The sequence below is a fragment of the Metopolophium dirhodum genome, chromosome 1 (assembly GCF_019925205.1).
Source record: "Metopolophium dirhodum isolate CAU chromosome 1, ASM1992520v1, whole genome shotgun sequence".
Lineage (NCBI taxonomy): Eukaryota > Metazoa > Arthropoda > Insecta > Hemiptera > Aphididae > Metopolophium > Metopolophium dirhodum.
The window spans coordinates 125,467,390-125,492,131 of record NC_083560.1 but is presented as its reverse complement, the minus strand read 5'-3'; the positions used below and the strand labels follow the sequence as shown (position 1 = coordinate 125,492,131).

The following is a 24,742-nucleotide window of genomic DNA, read 5'->3' as shown; positions in this document are numbered from 1 at the left end:
ATAAGAGGTCAATTCAATTTAAACTTACGTGATCTGCTGAGCGTAAATTTTTTCGTTTATTTAAATAAGTATTTTTTATTTTTTTCTATTTAAAATTACTTAAATACCTATTTATATATTATATTACAGTGTAAGGGTTTTTGAGGACACACATTACCTATATAATTTACCGTTTCCACTTCATGAAATGGACAACTTTTCATGTTTAGATCGATTTCGTATACGAGTATACTGTTTCAGACATCAAAATTATATTATAATAAATAAATATTAAATATGTTTGACTACGTATTGAAAGTATCCCATTAATACTTTAATTTTACAGTAAAATCTAGACGAATTCGTTACTTGGACTCGTCAAAATTACCTCCCACTAAATATAAATAATTGTAGTGTTATTACTTTTTCTCGTCTAGATAATGCTATTACTTTTAATTATAAAATTGATAATTATTGTAGTATAATACATATAAATACTTTAATTTAAAAAATTATATAAATTATTTTAGGATCTACAATGGAAATACGATTAATTCTAATAAATTCATACTGTACCTACTATTATTACTAAAGGGTAGTGTGGGTACCATCCAGTTTATAAATAAATAAATAAATATATATAATATACATATTAATATCTTATAATATAATATAATTGACAAATTCCTGCAAACGTCCTTACGCGTGCGTCCCACTTCCAAAGTTTTAACTTATTTTTTACAATATTTTTGTGCTAATAAAAATTTAATACAATATATTTGTTATATAATTTAAAAATTATTATTGTTATTTAATACAATTTACAAAAATGTATTATATATTATGATAATAATAATTAATAAAAACAAACAAATTAAAAAATTAATAGGTAATTAATAATAATTATAATTGTGTAAATTGTAAGGCGTAAGCAATAAATTATAGCTGTTACAAGCAATATTCGTCAATATTGTTCGTTTATTTACTATACCTATACATATTTAGATATATGGTTCGCTACAGTTTTGACTAGAGAGCTCTATAAGAGCTACATATTATAGAGCCTTAGTTTTGACATTCTCCATCATTTTTAATTAAAATGTTGGTAGTGGATAGAATATAGAATAACTTAAATTTACGTATGTAACGTAAGCTCGATCTTTTCTACTTTTTTTAATTATAACATTTTCTACTTTTGAAGTATATTCCTATATATTTAAATCATTTTATTATTAAAACAATGGTAAATTATATTCCAGTTTACCATGTACATTTTTTGGTCAAAATAACCTATATAATTTAGGTGGGCTTCAGTAATCAATATTCAATTTAGGAGGGGGCCCCGTCGGCATTTGCCGACTAAACGACTGTTAAATCCGCCACTGTGTCTATTAGGCAATAGCCTTTGTCTATACTCTATATTATATATTAATCCATTATAATCCTTATCACCTGATTATTATTATTATTATTATTATTACTTATTACTTAATAATTATTAATTATTATTATGTTTAATAGCTGCACGTCTGCAGTACGACTGTACGACGAACGGAACGCAATGGCAGTGCGTACGCTTTTAAATCGTAAAAACTATAATAGCAATCAACTAATTATTAATTAATAATAATTAATAATAGCCAATATTATTATCAGTGACAGTGTCAACTTCTAAGGACGTGGGAGTCGATAATAATAATCACAATACATAATATTAAATATGACGGTTCATATCGTAACAGAAACCTATATAGGTACGCGTAATAATGTAATATACAATACACTAACATTGTATTACGGTGTAGTCTGTGTGCAGTCGAGCAGATGTGTACGCGTGTGCTCAATCAACGCTATTATTGTATAAATTATATTATATAGATATGTATTGTAGGCAACGCGAATCACTGAACTCTTCTGTTATACAGTTCAACTCGTTGGCCATTGCAATTTATCGCAAATTATAATATATATTTACTATTTAACACATTTAATTATTCATAACGTGGTATATTATTGATGAAACGTGTCGACCTCTATAGTACAGCTCAGATCAATTATATCAGTCCCGAAAATATTATTTTTCATATTCTTATATTATTATTTTATCTGAAATAATTCTGTAAATTATATGAACCGATTAGCTATAATATTATACATTTATACACTGTATAGACTTTGTAGACGGAAGTGGTAACATTGATTATATTATAGACTATAGTCTATATTGCTCTATTCTATAACCAACGATACCATAATAAATTTATGTTTAGCAGAACCGCCAGAACCAACCGTGTGTTGTTTCTTTTTATATTTGAGTGAACTCACACTGGATTTTCTACGATATTTTAATTTGTATACCTATACAATTTGTAAGCATTTTTAAATTGTAATAATTTACACGCTCATAACTTACATAAAAATTAAAATATTATAAAATAGCCAACGTAGAGACACATGTAATGGTCTTAACTTAATGTTTGATGATTCACTGTATACCTATACATTATACCAACTAGGTAAGTATATAATATATTTTAGTCGAGACTCCAGAAAAATTTTTCTTTAGGAGTGTGTGTCGACTGTGTGGTGAACTCGTTTGCGTAACACTCTAATGCCACTTAAGAGGATGTCAGCGCAGTATTTGTTTTCTCTCTCTGGCCCACGCGCAACATAGACAAAACGCATTTACGAAAAATCATTTTTTCTATGTTTTTAAGTAATCTTAAAGTAAAATTACCTATAACAAAAAAGATAGAGAATAATATTTTTAAGGGGAATGACATATCGATTTGTCAAATTATTGTACCAAAACAATTTAAACATAATTTAAATTTACAACATTTTTTGTTTATTTTGAAAGTTGAATACAAAGTCAAATAACAATGAAATATAAAATCGATATGTCATTCCCTCAAAAATATTATTCTCTATATTTTTTGTAATAGGTGATTTTACTCTAAGATTACTTAAAAACATATAAAAAAAGATTCTGCGTTAATGCGTTTTGTACATATTGCGCGTGGGCCAAAGAGAGAAAACAAATAGTCCGTTGACATCCTCTTAATTTGTAGACACTACTCTAAAAAAAAAATAGATTCGCCAACTTATATTAATGATTTCATGTGTAGTACAAAATGTATAATACCTATATAATTATCTACGTCACACATCCACACAGTTCATAAATATAATGTGGTATACATTACATCAACATAATACTAATATATTAATAATATTTATTATACTATTTTATCAATACAACTTATCATCAGTAAGCTTTGAACTCTGGTAATCGCTAAAATTACAAAATATTTACAACAACCTATAATGTATATTTATTATAACAACTAATAAGTAATAACATAATATAATATTTTAATCTAGATATCAAATATTCAAATCAGTAACCCTGCTTATTTCTATAACATATAATAGCGTAAGTCTGTATATAACCAGTGGCGTTTATTCTATGATTATGCTTATATTACTTCAAAAACACGTCTTAGGTATAATTTGGTGGGTGGGTCACCGGATGGATGATTGGTGATCAATAATTATATTTTATTGTACAATGATCTATGATCGAATCATTATAGAGCAGTAGCGGATTAATGGGAAGGGCACAGGGGCACGTGCCCCCTTGTCAATTTTCTATCGACTATTTTGTTTGTGTAACTATGAGTATATCATATAAATGAAAAATTTAGTTAATAAGAATAATATTACCAACTATTAATTATTATTTATAATAATTATTATTGTTTAAAAATGATAGTATATGTATGTATAATTAATTAAAATTAAAATTATACAATTTATATGTGCCCCCCCCCCTATCAAAATATTGAAGATCCGCCCCTGTTATAGTGTAACATATAACTAAAAACAAAATTTTACACTAAACTAAGGCCTTGTATAATAAATAATTATTAATCACCCAACGACCATAACATAAGTAACTTTAAATGGCTTAGAAAAAAAAGTATGCAATAGGTATAGGTACGTTTGAATATCTAATTTCGTAAAAATTTGAATCACTCACATAAAGTGTATAGGTACTTAATACCTATATAGTTAGACTATTTTAACTTTTTTTAATTATTTTGTTTATAAGCAAAAAAAACTTGTGAGGAATCTATTACATTTTATACCTTTTTTACTGGAAAAAAAATCGTTTCATGTATAAATTTAAAAAAAGGTGGGCAATTTTTTAACTACAATAAATTTGAAAATATTTTCATAAAATATGTTGTCAACATTTAACTTTGCTCCTAAAAAAACTTATAAAGAACCTTGTATTAAATTTTCAAGAATTTTGACTTAGCAAATAACAATTTATTGAATAAAAACTAAAAAGGTGGGTAAGTGGATGTTGCTCTGCTGTACAGTAGGTTACAAGTGGGTCACTGTAATGAATGGTATTAAATTTGAATTCAATTATGTAATATCATTGTATAAGAAAAACGATTCTGAGCGAAAACGGTCAGTCAGCCTATGATATTACCAAGTATATTTGATGATATTATTGTGAATAAAGTAATTTATATATTATAACCTATATACGTCGAACCTTGTTTTAATTTTTTAATCCTTTGCTATAAAAATTGAACATTTTTAACTACAGAATAATTATTAAATTTTACAATTGATAAATTTTGTCAAAATTCGAAATTTAAATGTTTGTAAAAAAATTGTGCCTATGTATTTTTAATATTTTTCAACTGCTATAGTAAAAATATATCAGGAGCTTCGTATTAAATTGTCACGTTTTTTTACCCAACAAATACAATTTTATTGATATTTATAGAAAAAAAACTAAAAAAATTGATAACTGACAATGTCCGTATACAGCTCAAAAAGAGTCAAATTATTTTCAAAATTGTATCGTGTATAGAAAATGCAAATACAAACATTTAGTGAAATTTTCAAGTATATACAGTCATACGTTTTTAATTACAACAAAATAAGAAAATTGTTACATGAGATATCGAGTGAATATCAAATGTTGTATAAAAGTATAAACTTTGATCGCTCATAAAAATTTAATTTAACTTTCCGGTAGAGAATTTTTTGTTGGTTAAGAACTTATCAGTAAATTATTAACAAACTTATAAGAAATCTTTTATTAAATTTTCAAATCATAGATTTAAAAAGAAAAATTTTTATGATTTTCTAACTCAAAATAATCTGCATATTTTCGTGATATTTACGTGTTTTGTCAACATTTGAACTTTAAATAGTTATAAAAAAAAATTGTGACCATGAATTTTTAATATTTTTCAAATATTATTGTAACAATATATTAGGAGCCTTGAAAATGTCATGGTGTAAAGCAAATGCTAATATAAACATTCAGTAAACATTTTATGTATCTAATATACGTTCATATTTTAAATTCTGAGCGAAGCGATATGATGTATTGATTTTATAATGATGTGTGTTTTATTTTTTTTTGTCTGTCAACACCTTTTAGGACAGTCAAAATGCTTGGATTTTCTCCAACAGTAACTTTGCTGATAGGAAAGTGAATCTAGTTGGTACTTTCGGGGGTCAAAAGTAAACATTTCCCAGTAGTTTTCAAAAGCGGCGTGAAAAACAAAAGAAAAATTAAGGAAAAACGGGAATTTTTACGTAAATCTTGATTTTGGTTTTTGGTGTAAAACAAATGACCGTAGGTACATGCAATTTCACTGAATGTTTGTATTAGCATTTTCTATACACGATCAAATTTTGAAAATAATTTGACACTTTTTAAGTTGTTTACGGTCGTTGTCAGTTTTCAATTTTATTTTTTTTTCTATAAATATCAATAAAATTTTATTTGTTGGGTAAAAAAGCGTGAAAATTGTATGCAAGGCTCCTGATATATTGTTACAATAGCAGTTGAAAAATATTTATTTTTTTATAAGCATTTAAAGTTTAAATTTTGACAAAATATATCAAATTTAAAATGTAATAATTATTTTGTAGCTAAGGATTGAAAATTTAAAACAAGGTTCCACGTAAATAAGTAAATATATAAATTACTTTATTCACAATAATATCATCAAATATACTTAGTAATTTCATAGGCTGACTGCCGTTTTCGCTCAGAATCGTTTTTCTTATACAATGATATTATATCATTGATTTCAAATTTAACACCATCCATTACAGTTACCCACTTGTAACCTACTGTACAGCAGAGCGACGTCCACTTACCCACCTTTTTAAATTTACACCCAAAACAAAAATCGATTTTGTCAAAAACCGATTTTGCGTGAAAATTCCCGGTTTTTCTTAACCTTTTTTTAGTTTTTCCCAGCGCTAGTGTTAAAACTGTTGGTAGACCGTGGAGTAATGGCAAGATTTTTTTCTATGAAAATAATACATGGTATATATGAGGATTCAAAATCTAGGTAGGTTGGGCCTACTAGGCTGACCCGCTGGACACGCTACTTGTTCAACGAGTGCTTCAAGACTGCTCGGCGGATGAAAACTCGTCGTTCGCCCGCCCTACGGTATGCGCTATATACTGCTGTAGTACTGGTTGCTCATTAAACGCGGTATAGGCATAGGCGTTGGCACGGGGGGTACCGGGTGCGCAGGGACGAACCGAGGGTGGGTCATGGGGTGGGGGGGGGGGGGGGTGTTACGTCTTCCCACTCGGCAATATTTGATTTTCAGTTGGCAAAAGGAATTTATTTTCACCTGAATTAAACCAATTTTTTTAAGACAAGGAAAGGAAAATTAAATAAATTGTTTAAATGTTAATATTGTTTTAACTCAATATTTTCGTAATGGGTATGGAGCGGATTCACAAAAATACATCGAGACTGCGAGAATCGGCAGTCGGCACAAGATAAAAACCTAATAAACGGCTCATAACATAACACGCATACTATTAACGATATACCTAATAATATTATATCATGCATATAATATACAGTAGAAAATCGATAAACTGTCTATTTCTTTCATCCGTCGTCGCATTTAAGCAATGCGGGTATACGGTCTTAGATCATATACTAGTACAATAATATGATTTAATGGCATGTGGTGACGGTTGAGGCAGGCGATTATAATCGGGGGTACCTATACATTTTTTTGGAATATCCAAAATACGCGATAATCGCGTTTCAAAGAAACACTCAACAGACGAAGATTACCGATTATCTTGTATCGTATATAATGTGTGTGTTTGATGTCCGTATAACTGTAGTTGACAACAGTCTGTTGTACATCTTATTCGGTATTTTAATAATGCTTACTTCGCAAGTTATTTTCCGGTGCAACTGTTCAAGGCTTAGAAAGTACCACGAGTTGTAAATTGTAATTTTTCATTTAAAACCTACCCTGTTTATTTAAAGGCTTAAAATATCTTATATCTACATAATATGGTTCATCACTTTTATAATATACGAAATATAGATTATAAGTATATAGATTAATTTTATTAATATTGATATAAAAAATATAGATTTTAAAAATATTATACATATCTCGTTTGACTCAGAATCTAATATTTTTTATTAAATTGAATGAAATTTTTTAATAATTAGATTAAAACCATTGGTAAATAATTAAGTACCTACCTACATTTTATGCAAATAAAATTATTGAGATTATTTTATATTTATATAGGTTATGATAGATGAGGACGATTATTATAATGTAGATAATGATTTGGCAACAATAATAATAAGTGATGAATTATTATTATTACCTATTTCATATTATGTTTGTAGATGTTATTTTATTCTGATATAAATTAAAAATAATAAGTTAGATATTTCTAAGTTTCAACTTAAATTTTAATTTAAATATACATTGAAACATAAGGTAATAAAGAAATTATAAATGTATAGCATATTGTAACTAAAAATAACTTAATAGTTAACAAAAATTTTGAATTTCAAATTCTAGTCGGCAATTTTGAAGAATACACCCCCCTATGATTTTACATTCTGAGCGAAGCGATGAATGTATTGATTCTACAATGATGTGTGTTTTTTTTTTTATTTTTTATTTTTTTTTTATTTTTGTGTCTGTCATCACCTTTTAGGACAGTAAAAGTGCTTGGATTATCTTCAATAGTAACTTTTCTGATAGGAAAGTGAATCTAGTTGGTACTTTGGGGGGTCAAAAGTAAAAATTTCCCAGTAGTTTTCACAAGCGACGTGAAAAACAAAAGAAAAATTAAGGAAAAACGGGAATTTTTACGCAAAATCTGTTTTCGAGAAAATCGATTTTGGTTTTTGGTGTAACTCTAAAACAAATGACCGTAGGGACATGAAATTTTGACTGAATGTTTATATTAGCATTTTATATACACCATAAAATTTACAAAATATTTTGACTCTTTTTGAGCTGTTTACGGCCATTGTCAGTTTTCAATTTTTTTAGTTTTTTTTTCTATAAATATCAATAAAATTTTATCTGTTGAGTAAAAAAGCTTGAAAATTTAATAGAAGGCTCCTAGGTTATTGTTTCAAAGGCAGATGAAAAAAATTCAAAATCCTTAGTCACAGTTTTTAATTATAAGCATTTAAAGTTCAAATTTTGACAAAATACGGAAAAATCACGAAAAATAGCAAATTATTTTGATGAGAATTCATAAACATTTTTCTTTTTAAATCTAAGATTTGAAAATGTAATATAAGATTACTCATAAGTTTGTCTACCTTTATCAAAAAAAAAATGTCTAGAAGAAACTTAAATTAAATTTTTATGAGCGTCTGAAATTTATATTTTTACAACATTTGATATTTACTCGATTTCTCATGTAACAATTTTCTTATTTTATTGTAATAAAAAACGAATGACTGTAGATACTTGAAAATTTCACTGAATGTTTATATTAGCATTTTCTATACACCATAAAATGTTGAAAATATGTTGACTCTTTTTGAGCTGTTTACGGACATTGTCAGTTTTCAATTTTTTTAGTTTTTTTTCTATAAATATCAATAAATTTTTATTTGTTGGGTAAAAAAGCGTGAAAATTTAATATAAGGCTCCTGATATATCGTTCTAATAGCAGTTGAAAAATATTAAAAATACATAGGCACAATTTTTTTTTATAAGCATTTAAAGTTCAAATTTTGACAACATTTATCAAATTTATAATTTATTAATTATTTTGTAGTTAAAAATGTATAAATTTTTAACTTTTATGGCTAAGGATTGAAAATTTAAAACAAGGCTCCACGTAAATTGGTTATATATAAATTACTTTATTCACAATAATATCATCAAATATACTTGGTAAAATCATAGGCTGACTGACCGTTTTCGCTCAGAATCGTTTTTCTTATACAATGATATTATATCATTGAATTCAAATTTAACACCATCCATTACAGTGACCCACTTGTAACCTACTGTACAGCAGAGCGACATCCACTTATCCACCTTTTTTTTTGAGATCGTCCCTGCGGGTGTGTCTGGGCACCCGTGCAATTTTGTAATTGGGGCTCTAAAATGTAAGTGGAACATAGAGCATAGAACCCATATTTTAATTGATGTTAAGTACTAGAATTAAATGTAATTTTTTCGAAAATACCTATATTATATATAAAAAAAAAAAAAATATTTCGTGATAAAAAAAATAATAAAACGTACAATATTTTAAATTTTTGCGGTACAGCTAGATGTTATTGACTACAAAAGTACAATTAATAATAAATAAACATTGCAATTTATTATCTTAGAAATAGATATTGATACAAGGAAATATAACTATGGTAATTGGTAGTATAGTAGTTGGTACTAATAATTATATAGGTACCACCTTTAGAGAGGGCCCATTAATATTTTAGGCACCCCCCCCTCAAATTTAGGTCTGCGCACGCCTATGGGTATAAGCATCTTCTCGAAATAAAAAAAATTGTGTATTGTTTTGCCAAATTTCAGTTCAATTTTCTTATATTATTTTACGTTAAGAGTACACAATTTATTACCTTTCGTTTATCCGTAACATCTATCTTATTATAGGAAATAATAATCAGCAATCTCAATACTTTCAATACTTATTACTTATTCGATACCTGTTTTTGTCTAACACACGCGCGACGTAGTATTTTAGACGTGTTTTTTTGCCAAACATTCCAATTGATCTATTGAAGCGATAAGAATTCTGAAAACAGATTTGAATTCGTCGTCAAGTCTACTTTTAATCGACTTTCCCACATTTTTGATATTATCCCCCAAATTTCAGAAAATGTCATATTAAAAAAGAGTATTTAAACATTTTTGTATTTCAATTTTTGGAGAAGCTAAAATTAAAAGATCAAAATTGTGGGAAAGTCGATTTCAAGTAGGTTTGACGACGAATTCAAATCTGTTTTCAGAATTCTCATCACTTCATTAGATCAATTGATATGTTTGGCAAAGAATCCGTCAAAAATCCTATGTCGCGCGTGTGTTAGACAAAAACAGAAAATCACGGTATGGAATCCCCTTAATATTGATACGTTTCTTGAAATTATGTCCAAGCACTAAGCAGGCACTGAGACACTGAGTTAAGGAAGTAGATACCTCGTTAGTCGTCACCATAGAACATATTTTATGTTCTATACTTCTATGCCGTCACTGAACATTATAATATAATAATAAATCAGTGGCGTATTTAGGTTTTTGTCTTGTGAGGAGGGGGGAAGGGTATGATTTTATTCAGTAACGGAGTAGCTCCGCCTTTTAAGTTAGAAGTATTAAGTTAGGACTACGAAAACTTTTGCATATACAGCTTATGGTATTACTGATACCCTTGTCCTCCCCCCCACCACCAATAACTGAATATAATATATATATATTTTTTGCTGTTTTTGTTTTTGTTGTTATTAGATATAACTATATAAGGTTCTTACATTATACCGGTTGCATGTTCATATTAAACGTAAGCAACTTAAAATTAAAAACACATTACTTATATAATATTGTGACGTACTTAGGTAATAATATTATATTATATTAATAATAATTAATAATAATAAGAAGAATAATACTAATAATAATAATAATAATAATATATCCGCCAGCCTACCGGCTATCGCCACCAAAGGTTGAATGCTTGCGCCGGAAACCACGACCGTGGTAAAAATACTGACGGCAAACACACACTGCGAGCGGGACATAGTGCGTCATGTAGCTACTACTTACTAGCTTATACAAAATAATATTTACAATACTGTTGTAGAAGCCGCGTGATATATTATGATGTACAATTTACCAACTATATCCGGCTGATGTAGCTCTGGCCTCCAGAAATCGTTATAAATCGATCACATTATCAAAATTATATCGATCCACGTATTATATTATTATCGTTTGTATATTTTTCGTGATCGTGGAAGGCTCGAACGCAATTGAAATAAATAAATAATAATTATATGGGTATGCGATATCACCTATAATAGTATTTTGGCCATTAGGTATTATCGATCCATACGATTATATTATAATTTATCTTTTTCGCTACAACGCTATCAATTATTGACGTATTAACGTGCTATATGTTTACCGGTTGGTGACTACGTGACTACCTAGCGGTGAGTACCTTTACATAATACATATAATAACATATTATTATTATTTTATTTCAATACAAATAGCCGCCTGCAAGCCTTAAATATATTATACAAGCATGTACCTAGCGATCGATTTAATTTTCAAATTGTACGAATTTCGCAATCTATATTGTCCAGTCAAATATAAAATAGGCACCTACTTTTGAACACTTACCGACTACCTTATAGGTATTTTTTAAATAGTAATATTGTTAACTATTTTACAAATAAACTATATAGGTAATACTAGTAAGAGTATTTTTTTAGTGTCAACTCTGGACGTGTCATTGTATGGCTTGCACCTAATTATTATGTCAGACAGTCTCGTACCTTATACATATTATATTCTGTAGGCTATAGCTACGCGAGTACTTTAAAATAACGTTTTTAAAATATTTAATTGCTCTACTACAAAGTATAAACAAAAACTGTTTGTGGGGGGACGAGGTGGCCGAGTGGTCTAACGCGACGGATTCGGCACAGCCGGTCCGAGTTCGATCCTCGACCACTGGGCGGCATTTTTCTCCGTGCAAGTCACGGTGTCCGGAGAACAAGTGCCGCCATCCCCCCACCCCGGGGCACGGCAGAAACCTACGGGTGCCCCATTAGAAATTCTGCCAAAACACAACACACACGTGTACCAACCTACCCAATATAAAACCTACCAAACCTACCCAATATAAAACCTACAGTGCCCTCCCCACACCCAATGGCCTATGTTGCCGCGGGTTACCCAATAAAAAAAAAAAAAAAAAAAAAAAAAAAAAAAAAAAAAAAAAAAAACTGTTTGTGTTAGAATTCTCGACAGTTTACAACACTGCACGCTATGTATGGCACCTACCCATTATCTACAACTACATATTATTATTGTGTATATTATAGCTATATAAGTATGCGATGAGTACACAAAGAGAGTGAATGACCGAAAGAGAGAGATAGTGAGTGAGTGTGACGGAGAGAGAGAGAGAGAGAGTGAGTGAGTGTGACGGAGAGAGAGAGAGAGTGAGTGAGTATGACGGAGAGAGAGTGAGTGAGTGAGTGTGACGGAGAGAGAGAGAGAGAGAGAGAGAGAGAGAGAGAGAGAGAGAGAGAGAGTGAGTGTGACGGAGAGAGAGTGAGTGAGTGAGTGAGTGTGACGGAGAGAAAGAGAGAGATTAGAGAGAGAAAGAGACCTTTGTGGCGTATATGTTTCCGTCACGGTTAGGTTATGGGCTTATGGCTGAAATAGTAGTGAAACGGCGTTAACGAATCGAAAGAGGAGAATTCGATCCGCGATCGTGTTGTCGGTGTTTTAGTCTTCAATATTTTGATTTTAATATGACATAATAACATCTCAAACTCTTCCATTTTTAAAGTGGTTTTAAAACATATTTGAGAAGTATAAAAATTAACAATCGTCAATCAACATAATATATTTAAATGTATTCACAAAGTAATTAACAATTAAGTAGTGTTATTATTTAAAAACACTATAGTTTAAATTGGTTTATTGCGTAATTAAGTAACCTAAAACCGATTATTTTTATAGTCGTATGGGTACCAAAAAATTAATATTGATATTATAATATTAAATAGGTAGGTTATTAGAGATAACATACCTATTATTATAATATTGCTTTAATAGTTTAATTTTATTTTGAACTAAATTTACAAACTCATTTATCTTCTAAAATTTTAATTTAAGTTTTTTTTTTCCCCAGTGCGTTTATTTATTTAATCTTTAATACGAAACGAGTATTTTTAATTTTTTATATCGGCCGAAAGCATTGCTGTAAAATGCACAATATCGGCATAGCAATCCTTTTAGGTATGTCCGATGCGGCCGTACTGTATAGGTATAAATATATTATAATAGTACCTTAGTACCTATTATACGATGATACCTATAGGCTATAATATTATGGCTATGTAACAAATTGTAATGTTTTATATTCATTAAAAACATTTTGGGTTATCGTATCCGATCGCAACGTTATTCACTGTATTGTACATTATATGCTGGTGCTATACAGACTACAGTTGTAATAATTAATTGTTTTATTATGAGCTGAAATCGTTAAATGCAATTCGAGATAATTATTATTATCGGATGATTTTTTTAAAGCAGTTTGTTCACTAATCATTAGATATTATCTAAGGCCGCTATGTTAAAAAATAAACGAGAGCGTTATACCTATTAATTATTATTATTATTTTTAAATAACCAGCCTTTAAAATTTAAAATTTTACGACTTACGAATGACGTTTTTAGTTTACGCTGTAGAATATAAATTTTCGAGTTAAAACAATCGAATTTGCCCCAGTTTCAGTCAAGTGGCTTCATAGATGGCGCCACTAACGATAACTTTTTGTCCTCGCTCGCCGCCGCTCTCAATCATAATTTCTATCCACTTATCTCTTATCTTCCTACCATAAATAATATAATATTTATAACACAATATAAATATATAATATAATACATGCATTCATAGAGTATACAGTACACACGCATAGTATATATTTATTATAATAAATGCATCAATAATTAACGTTGTTATCATTATTGTTGATAAATGATTAATTTCATTCGCTACCTGTAACCTGCTGGTAGTTGTTTGGATAGAGTTTAATCCTTTTTTTTTTTGTTTAATCTGTTGTTTTACAGCCGATGTACCTACGTTATTAATTTTAATTGATTTGCTTGTTTTTTTTTCATCTCGGAAAATAACTCACAGTTTCTGCACTGTTCAGTGCCCATACAACACTCACATTTTGCCGACCGAACGTTTACCCAAAATGAGGCTGATTGGTTATAGACTGGCCAAAAATCTGGAGAAAATGGTCGATTTCTACTCGCAGTTCAATCCATCATCGTTATCCATTAAACAGTTCATTGACTTTGGTGAGTTATTTACAATTATTAAGCCGATACCATTATTTTCTTTCATAGCATTCACAATAGTTAACAATGGTATTACACGTATGTCTATTGATGTAAAATTATTAATATTTGTCACTCATAATTCTCATTGTGCTGCCTATAGTCAATTTTATATTCAGTATATAATTTAACAGTAACCATTTGATAACAACATTATCAGAGATTGTATCAATTTTTTTTGATTCAAAAGTTAAGTCTAAACAATTTTACTGTACAAATTTCTAATGTAAATATTCTATATGTGCCCATGTATTATAAATACAGATTTTACTTTTTCATCAATTTATATGAATTATAAGTTGGGTATTCCTTTCATTTTAAACTTTCAAGGATTGTTTTATTATTATAGCTTTGTACCTACAAGGTATACTACTGATAAATGTATTGCAATTATAATCAATTGAAGGTCGATTGTAATGAATTTTATTACTGACCTAGAAAGTAAATACTATTTTATTTATAACATAATGACATATTGCATATTTACCTCAATATTTACCAAACGTATAAAATCTAGCATGCACAGAGTTAAAATAATTTCTCTAAGTAATGCTTTTTTATATTTTATTATTAGTTTTTTTTATCGAATAATATATTATTTATATACAATTTTCTACTAATTATTTTTAACAGTGAATAATTGTATTAATATTATATTAAAAATGTTTTTAAGCTCAATGTATAATAGTTTTCTAAGTAATATTTTCTTATAAATGTACGTAAGTTTAACAGCAGTTATTGTTGAGGTTGTTCCATTGAGATTGGATACAATTATATTTTTGTGAATTATTCTTGTTTTAGTTTTTTATAATAAATTTATTCTTAAATGGAAAACTATGTAGGTATGTGCATGTTTAAATAAAAAATTGTCCGGTGATTAAAAATGAAAAATAATTATGTAGTGGAGAAATTAAAAGTATTGATAATTATTAAAAATAAACTCAGATAGAATATTGGTAGATTGCATGTTTTAGTGACAGTAGTTCAATCATAAGTAACCTGTAGATTGCATATTTTGATCAGTGCCTTAAATTCTATTGTCTTAGCTTTACCGCTGCGGTGAGCGGTGAAATGTGTCCTGCAGCAATTTACCGGTGCAGTGTGTGGGGATCTTATACCTTTACACTATACATACCTTTCAACTTAAGTACAATTAGAAATGAAACTAAAATTAGAAATCTATATATAACATTTAAATACTTACCTATATCCTGTTAATAATGTTGAATAATTGTTATATTATATGTATCAAAAAAGAGCCAAAGGCCAAAAAAAAAAAAAAAACAATAATCCTCCTAAGAAAAATTATATTTATTCGAACAATATTAGAATTATTATTACAAAATATAGGTACTTTATCCAAGAAAATATTTAAAAAAAATAGGTCAATAATTATGGATTTTGACTGATAACTTGTACTATTGTAGGTATTGATTTATTTGAGATTAAATCTTGTGTATATTTATGTTCTTTTAAATATTCACATATTATTATTTTTATTATTAATATGTATCAATACAGGTTTAAAGGCAAATGAACAAAAATCATATCAATTTTTAAAGAAAGAACTTCCTGTTCGTTTGGCAAATATTATGAAAGAAATTCACTTGCTACCAGATAATTTGTTGAAAATGCCATCTGTGAATTTAGTAAACAACTGGTACGCACAATCTTTCAATGAAATGATTGAATTTGAAGTTGATGATGGATGTACTGAACAAACTTTAAATAAGTAAGTATAAAATTCAATCCTGAAAAATATTAATATTATTAAAATTAAAGATAAATACCTACTTTACATTTTCAGTCTGTAATATAATACAATGAAAGCCAAATTATACAAAATAAACTAGATGAATTTCAATATTTTTTGCACATTTGAGAATTATGTTCGTATACCTTTGTATAACATATTTTTCTACTCGTTTTTAATAACATTATTTTATTTGAAACCAATAAATGAACTTTATTTATCAATGTATAATTTGGTGTTAATTTACCATTGAATTTATATCCATGAATTTATAAATTATAGTTTCATTTAAATATCTTCTTACTTTAAAATATTTATAAATTTATAGTTTTATAATTTTTAATAATAATAAATGTGATAAAAACACACTTGGCAGAAAACAATTTTTAATTCTGTATCTACTAGAAGTTTAATTAAAATTACTCATATAGGTACTTATTACTTAAATGTTTATTGTTTATTATAAAACTAATAGTTGTTTTTTTAATCATGTTTTAGATTTTGTCAAATATTAGTAAAAATTCGTAATCGTCATTCAGATGTTGTCCAAACAATGGCACAAGGAGTTTTAGAGCTGAAAGATTCACATGAAATCGATTTGCATACTGAAAACAGCATTCAATATTTTCTTGATCGTTTTTATATGTCTCGAATTGGTATTCGTATGCTTATTAACCAGCATAGTAAGTTTAAAGAAGGTGTTTAAAATATTTTCTTTTTCAACATTTAATTTATTTGTTTATTGTTTCTAAGCATTATTATTTGGTGAACATATAAACAACAATAACCATCATCAACATATTGGTTGTATTGATCCTTATTGTGATGTGATAAGCGTTGTGAAAGATGCATACGAGAATGCTAGATTTTTGTGTGACCAATATTATTTGACCTCACCCGAATTAGAAATCTGTAAAAGTATTGGTAAGTTTAATCATGCATAATATTGACGCTTCCAAATATTTTATTGTATTTTATTTTATAGATGCTGATGATGAGCCAATAAAAATTGTTTATGTGCCATCACATTTGTATCATATTCTATTTGAATTATTCAAAAATTCAATGAGAGCTACTGTTGAGCATCATAAGACTGATATTTTGCCACCATTGCATGTAACAATCGTAAAAGGAAAAGAAGATGTCTGTGTTAAAGTGAGTTTAAAAATGGTGTTGATCTATGTTCTATATTCTTGTAACCTTGGGTTTGAGGTATGGAAACATCCATGGTTTATATCTATTGCCATTTATCATATGTTGATGTTATCTAAAAGAATATCAAATATTGTCAGTAGTATAATTTTTGTTTAATATTAGTGGAAAACTTTCCTGGATAAATTTTATTTTTAATGTTTATATCAGCGGTTCCCAGACTGTGCGCCCGAGTCTTTACGCGGGCACCATATGTATAAATGATGTAGTTTAAATTAAATAAATATTTTCATATTACCCATTACAATTTTTACTGGTTTTTATTTATTTTTTCTATTTTGTATGATTAGTTATGATATGAGTTTGGGAAGGGCACCCTGAGAAAACCTTGGTTCAAATAGGCCGTGAGCCAAAAAAGTTTGGGAACCCCGGGTTTAAATAATATTTGAATATGATTGGTAGATAATAATAATCTTCATAATAAAAAGTATTATTTTATTTTCTACTTAATAGCATTGTATAATAGCTATAAGGATAATTTTTTCATTAATAATTAATATAAAGGTTAAACAAGATTAGCTTAATACATTATATTTAGCAGATAGGTCAGATTACATTTAGGACAGGAAAAAATAGAACCATCTTGTACTTTTTAACATAGATAAGGTAAACGAAATACTTGTATGTTAAGTTAGTTTTAAAACTTATAGTTATTATAATATAAAAGATATGAGCATGTAAACAAAATAAACATGTGTTCAAAATATATGTATAATTAGATACTTCTAATGTTTTATTATTTCTACAGGTGTCTGATCAAGGTGGTGGCATTCCAAGGAGTTTGAGTGAACGTATGTTTCACTATATGTATTCGACTGCACCACAACCTTCAAAATCAGATGCACATACAGTGCCATTAGCTGGAAAGTATTTTTAAACAATTTTTTAAAATAAAATATAAAAAAGTATACAGATTTTTAATGTAATGGTGTTCACAATTTTAGGGTATGGTTATGGACTTCCTATTTCTAGGCTTTACGCTAGATATTTGCACGGAGATTTAGTTTTGTTGTCTTGTGATGGATTTGGTACCGAAGCCATTATTTACTTGAAAGTAAGAAATAATTTATACTATCCAGATTAAATATCAAATCATGTTTGATAATAGTTTTAGTTTTCAATTACAATATGGTAATCAAATAATTGTAAATTTTGATCTATTGAAATTAATAATATCAACATATAATTAAAAAACAATTATATAATATATATTAAATTTTAAATTTAATAGGCCCACATTTCTTATTAAAATATCACTATTAGGTGATCTTATTTATTTTTAAAAATAAAATGTTTACATGATAAATTAATAATATAATATAAAAGTAACTTATTTATGCAATAAGCGATGAAAACTTTTTTATTATTATTCCGTTGCATTATTAGTCAAAAAAATTATTAAGGTAGATCTGTAATATACTAAAAATTCAAATAGTAGATATAGTAAATAATAATGGTTAAACAAATAAAAACATTTATTTTTACTTAGACTAATACATTAGTTTTTACAGTGTTTACCAGAGCTGTGTACAGTATTTAGGTAATAGGCTCTTAAAATCCTAGCAAATTAAACCCTTTGCCCTCAGATATAATTGTATAGATAACTAATTAAAAAGTTAATAGTTGTATTACATTTTACTATTAAAAACAACAAATATTATTTACCATAAATATACTTAATATAATAGTAGAATCTTTTAATTATTGTACCTAATTAAAGGCTTTACATTTATTTCGAGAATTCTATCTAGACTGCCATGAAAAGATTTAAAACATTTAGAACTAAAGAAAAAACCAAGTTTTTAAATAACTTAATTCCAATTTCTGTAGTACTCAGCTTGGAAATGGTACTGTCAGCTTCTCTGTTATTAACTATTTTAATTGAAATTATTTTTTTTTAGGCTTTATCAAATGAAGCTAATGAGTTGTTGCCAATATACAATAAGATGTCAACCAGGTTTTATAAAATAACTGATCACACTATTGACTGGAGAAGTACTTGCAATCACACACCGATCAGTCATCAACAATTCACACAAACACAATAAGTACAAACTGACCATTTGAGAAGCTATTTAGTCGCCATTTATATACAAAAATAATACAATAATGGATTTTTTTTTTAAATTTATTTTACTTATTAATTATTTTAGATATTAGAAATTTTATCTTAATTGGTAAAAAGGATTTTTTTTGGATATAATTCCTCTACTCTCATGATATTTTTGTATTAGCTCATTTAGTAAATATATTATTGAGAGACTCAATCAAGGTTAATTTTCAAGGATATGGAAAATTTGAATTTACTATATAAATGGAACTTTTAACTATATTATCTTTATTAATTGTCCAATGAATGGAGACATTTTAATTGTCTGTCTAAAATTTTAAGGTGGCAATCGCATTAATTTTATTATTGAAATATACACACTGTTAGATCATTAAGCTAATGGTTATTAGAATGTAGTTACAAAATAAAAACCACATTGAGAGTTATTTGACTTGCATAGATTTAATATACTAAAATATGTGTTCTAGTTTAAATACATTACATATTTATATAATTTGTTATTTAAAAACAATCGAATTAAACCGTTCTTTTATACTTTTACACCAACCTTATTTTTATTTAAAAAAGTTGTCTACTTTAATCTTATCAATTATCATATTATGTTGGTGATTTTGATTTCTTTTAAATGTAATTTAATTGTTTCATTGTATACTTCTGTTTCTTTATATGAACCAACCTTACCTCTTTTTAATTTATTAATTATTCAACATTCAATTAATTTAACTAAGTGAAAATAAAGCAATTACATTTTTAAAAAAGTAGGAGTTTTCTCAGTAACCTAAGATGATTGGTTGAACTTTCATTATATCCTATTCAAATGATTTAATTGTCACACTGTATATTATATATTAAATTAAAAATTGTTATTGAATTTAATAGGTTAGGTATTTAATTTGCATAAATGAATACCATGATCAGGAATTTAATTTTAATTGTAATTTTTTTTTTTGGTCAAAGGTTTATAATCAAGACTTATCAAGTTATTAATATAGTTTAAGAAAATTGCCAAATTTAGCCTTATTCTTAATAGTTACTATGATTAACTTCACTTAATAATAAAATTAAGAGTCTCACCTAATCACACTATCACACTTGATAAAAATGTGTGTTATACTTTTTCATAGATGAGACTAATAATTTAATTAGGTATGCAGTTTTATATGTAATAATGATAATTTTAAATTGTGTTAAAATATTTACTTTTTTTTATAACAATTATAGCTGCCCCCCAAGGTATGTTAAATTGTTTTAGTAATCTGCATTTAGTTGATATTATTTTGGTTTATGTTTCAGACATAGTTTTAAATAATTTGGTTCTGTATGTGTGAAAAATAAATATTTTAAATGTATATTACAATTTAGTGTTTGATACTGTTTTGTAAGAAAACCAAAAAAAAAAACAAACAATATTGTATAACAAACAAAAACACGTGATGTGAATAAAATATTTACTATAGAAAAAAATCCCACCGTTTGATTGTAAAAAACTTGGTGTTTCCATATCATATTATAAAAATACCTACAAATTAAACTGCATTTTTCAATATAATTATAGCAATGTAGCAGATATTTTGATCTAATGCATTTTCATTATTTATAAGATATAATTCTAACACTTTATTGATCGTAATATTAGGTTGAACTTTGTAGATACTAATAAAAATAATAATTTTTAACTAGACCTGTGTTACTTTATGAAAGAAATACATTTAGTAAAATTTTAAATATAGAATAATGAAAAGAGAATTTTACTTATCATAAAAGTTTTATTTTAACAAAATGTATTCATTATATTTTAAGTAAAAGTGGAAAATACTTAGTTAATTACAATATTATTCAGCTCTAATTGGCTAACTCAGATGTTTGTTTGTAAACATTTATTGTACAGTGGAATCTACATAATATTTTATATTTTTGATTATAGTATTTTGTGATGATGTCGTGTAGTTAGGAAATACACAGAAGACACATTTTAAGATAGTATTAACAGAAATATTGCAAAATAATTGTTTTAACTAATTTGATTAAAATGTTTTTTTATTTTATCAGTATAATTTTGTATGTATCGAGGTATGAAGTTGTAATGGTCAACATTACAAACATTTGTACTTTGGGTAGGTATTTTACATATACATTTTTAAGTAATTGGTAGTTTTTTGTAATGACGTTTGACATTTATAACAAGTTATTAATAACTAAAATAAACCAGAAAATTAATGTTTAAAATAAAAGTTATTACCTATATAATTTTTAAATATTAACATTATTCATTGACTCATCCATGTTCATTGTTTTTTTACATTTAGATTAAAGCCTTCAACAGCTAGGTCATTAGTCTAAAATTATATTTACATTAACATTAATTGGTTAGATTATTTGCTTAGTTAAATTAGAGTGTTGAATTTACGGTTATACATTTTATTTTATTTTAAATTTTGGTGTCTATACTGATGGTTTTGAAAAAGTTATAAATTGCATGAGTGTTATGTTCCTCAAGTGCTTCTTCCATAGTCGAATTATGTTAGAGAATGATTTTTGCAGAGGCAAAGAGTGGGCAATCTTTTTTTATAATAATTATTATCATCAATATTATCTATAATTATTCAAATTCATGAACGTAAATAGGGCTTATCTACCTTGGTCCATCAAAAGTCCTTATTTTTAGATATTTTTAAATTTATGTTTTATAGCCTAAAGCTTGGATAAAATTAAAAATTAATTAAATTAAATTATTATTGTTGGTTTTTAAGAGGACGCCACATAAACATTTACGCAAATTTTACGCTCATCAGATCACTTTTAGCTTCGTTGGTTTAAAAATTAGAGTGAATTGACCTTTTATAAAATTTAATATGTTACGCACTTGTAAGACGGAGATAACAAATATCTGTATAGCGTTCTCTTAATTATTAGACATTTCTGTTATTTTATTAAAATTATGTCATTGATGTGATAGTCACATTATTATTTATTGGATCTATGAATACTTTTTTCCTTTGTATATCGGATATTATCCTAGACCCGCATGTATATTCTTATGTAAATTAAATTTATTATTTAATTTTTAATTTAATTCAAAGTACATTTAATATTTAGTTTGTTGTTTGTCGGTGATTAATATGTTTATAATTTTTTGTATTAATAACTGTAAAATTGGCCAGTGGCATGATGATGCATAGAAGAAATTAATAATGAATACTAATTGATTACTTACTCTGAACAGGTATCTACTCAATTGTGTAAAAATATTTGTGGTTACCACTCTTTTTTCTAGGTTATTGTGGGAATCAATTTTTAATATATAGATTATAAGCTATAATTTTTATTTCTTACAATTGAAACTATTGCCTCTTCCATTCACGAAAATTTTTTTAAAAATTAGTAGACTACCGCCGGTATACTACAATTTTTGGTAGACTTTTTACTGCATGATACCCAATATATTATAATAGCTTGCAATTGTATCAAATGTGTGAAACAAAACAAGTAGACTATATAGACAAAGCCAGTCTGTATTTTACCCGTTTTAGGTAAATTCTTGATTATAATTTTGCAGTTTGTATTTAACTAATTGTTTCTATAATATATAGTGTTTTTAATTGCCAATTAAATCATTTTAGGTGTTACAATTGAAATTAAAAGAAGGAAATGCATAATTGTTGGATTGTTTTCAAGATAATGACATTTTTGCATGCAAATTATTAATATAATTGTATATACTTACGAAATTAATTAATTTATGTTAAATATATAAAACATTATATACTTCCTATAAATTATGATGTGAAGTATAAAAGAAAGAAGTCCATTTAGAGATATCAAAAACCATGCTATAGAAATTAATGGAACTTTCAATTTTAAGAAAAACTTTTTCGGAATAATAATATTTATAATCAAAAAAATAACTAGTCTTAAATTACAGTCAAAACTATTTATTATGGAAATTGACAATAAAATTGTAATAAATAATATATTATAGATCATATAATATCATAATAATATATCATTGATAGTGAGGATAATAGGACTGCATTTTGTAAATTCTTTATATTGCAAATAAATATGAATATGCATGTTTGTTGACAAAATATAACGCTGATGAGTACTTTTAATAATATTAGTTATGTCTATTTTTAGGTAATTTACTTTATTTATACTTACTTTACTTTTAAATTATTCCTGTATTTTTTTCAGTCATCCAATACTAATTTTGATATCTATTTTACAACTATTTGTTATTTGATAAACATTATTACTTATTTTTGTATTATATATTTATATTATATTTTGTTATTGGAATATTAAATAATTATATTTAGTGGACTGCAAATTTAAGGAGAGATATTGAAGGTTCCATTTTTTTATTTATATTTATTTGCAGTCACATATTAATGCGTATAATTCAAGCAAACAGAATGTAGAACAATATTTCTGGTAAATTTAACTACTATTAAAGAGAAGTTTTTTAAAACATTATACCTAGTTTACATTATGTTGATAGATGAACAATATTATTTATTTATTTAAAACTATCGGGTGGAAGCCTATTTAAGATATAGTACAGTAATAATGGCAAGCCTGGGTATAAACGAGTTAAAAAGTTAAAGTTAAGTTAATTTTAACTTAACTTATTTTAATCGATATAAACTTAATAAATATTGAGTTACTTTTAATCAAATTCATGTTACATTAATGTATAAATAATTAAATAATAAATATAATAAAAATTACTATTGATGTTGCATATTACATAACCATTTACTAGAATAGGAAATTAGAAATATAATTAAATTAATTTCTTGTTCTATTAACCAGAATATTTTTTTGTTTCGTTGTATCAGTTATTGTATTATATGGTGTTCTCAGAAATTTTCAATGGTGGGAGTGGTGTGGATAATTTTTAGGAACATATTTAGAGGGGTTATCAGCGGACTTAAAAATGGCCATGTGAAAATATGGCCAATGAGGGGGGGGAGATTAGCACATACATGCTTAGATCATAGTAATTTGTAATATAGTATAAGTAAACACAATACACAATAATACTGTATCTATACACATAAAGTGTATGATACGATGTAAGATGTATGGACTTAATTGTTGTGCAATTACATACATAACTTACAATGAGACTAGGCTTTCGTGAATTTCAGACCATTGATATTGTATAAATTTATCAATATTAAATTATTCATAATATTGATGAATACTTTTCCATCACACCAATTTTAGTGTATGCTAAAATATCTTGTTACTGTCCA

The 24,742-nt window shown here is 26.9% G+C and overlaps 1 protein-coding gene across 4 annotated transcripts; it reads left to right on the top strand.

Annotated features, from left to right (window-relative positions):
• Positions 1-2,305: 2,305 nt before the first annotated feature.
• LOC132936071 (pyruvate dehydrogenase (acetyl-transferring) kinase, mitochondrial) lies at positions 2,306-21,048 on the top strand. Of its 4 annotated transcripts, none has more exons than XM_061002745.1 (9): positions 2,306-2,495; positions 14,240-14,406; positions 15,967-16,177; positions 16,697-16,881; positions 16,952-17,122; positions 17,184-17,353; positions 18,159-18,274; positions 18,356-18,464; positions 19,312-21,048. In XM_061002745.1, exons 2-9 carry the CDS (start codon positions 14,301-14,303, stop codon positions 19,456-19,458), a joined length of 1,215 nt encoding a protein of 404 aa, XP_060858728.1. In that variant the 5' UTR covers positions 2,306-2,495; positions 14,240-14,300; the 3' UTR covers positions 19,459-21,048. The 4 variants fall into 4 exon arrangements, with proteins under 4 accessions (XP_060858728.1, XP_060858727.1, XP_060858729.1 ...); XM_061002744.1 differs by lacking the exon at positions 2,306-2,495 and adding an exon at positions 11,145-11,507; XM_061002746.1 differs by lacking the exon at positions 2,306-2,495 and adding an exon at positions 12,405-12,957.
• Positions 21,049-24,742: the final 3,694 nt, after the last annotated feature.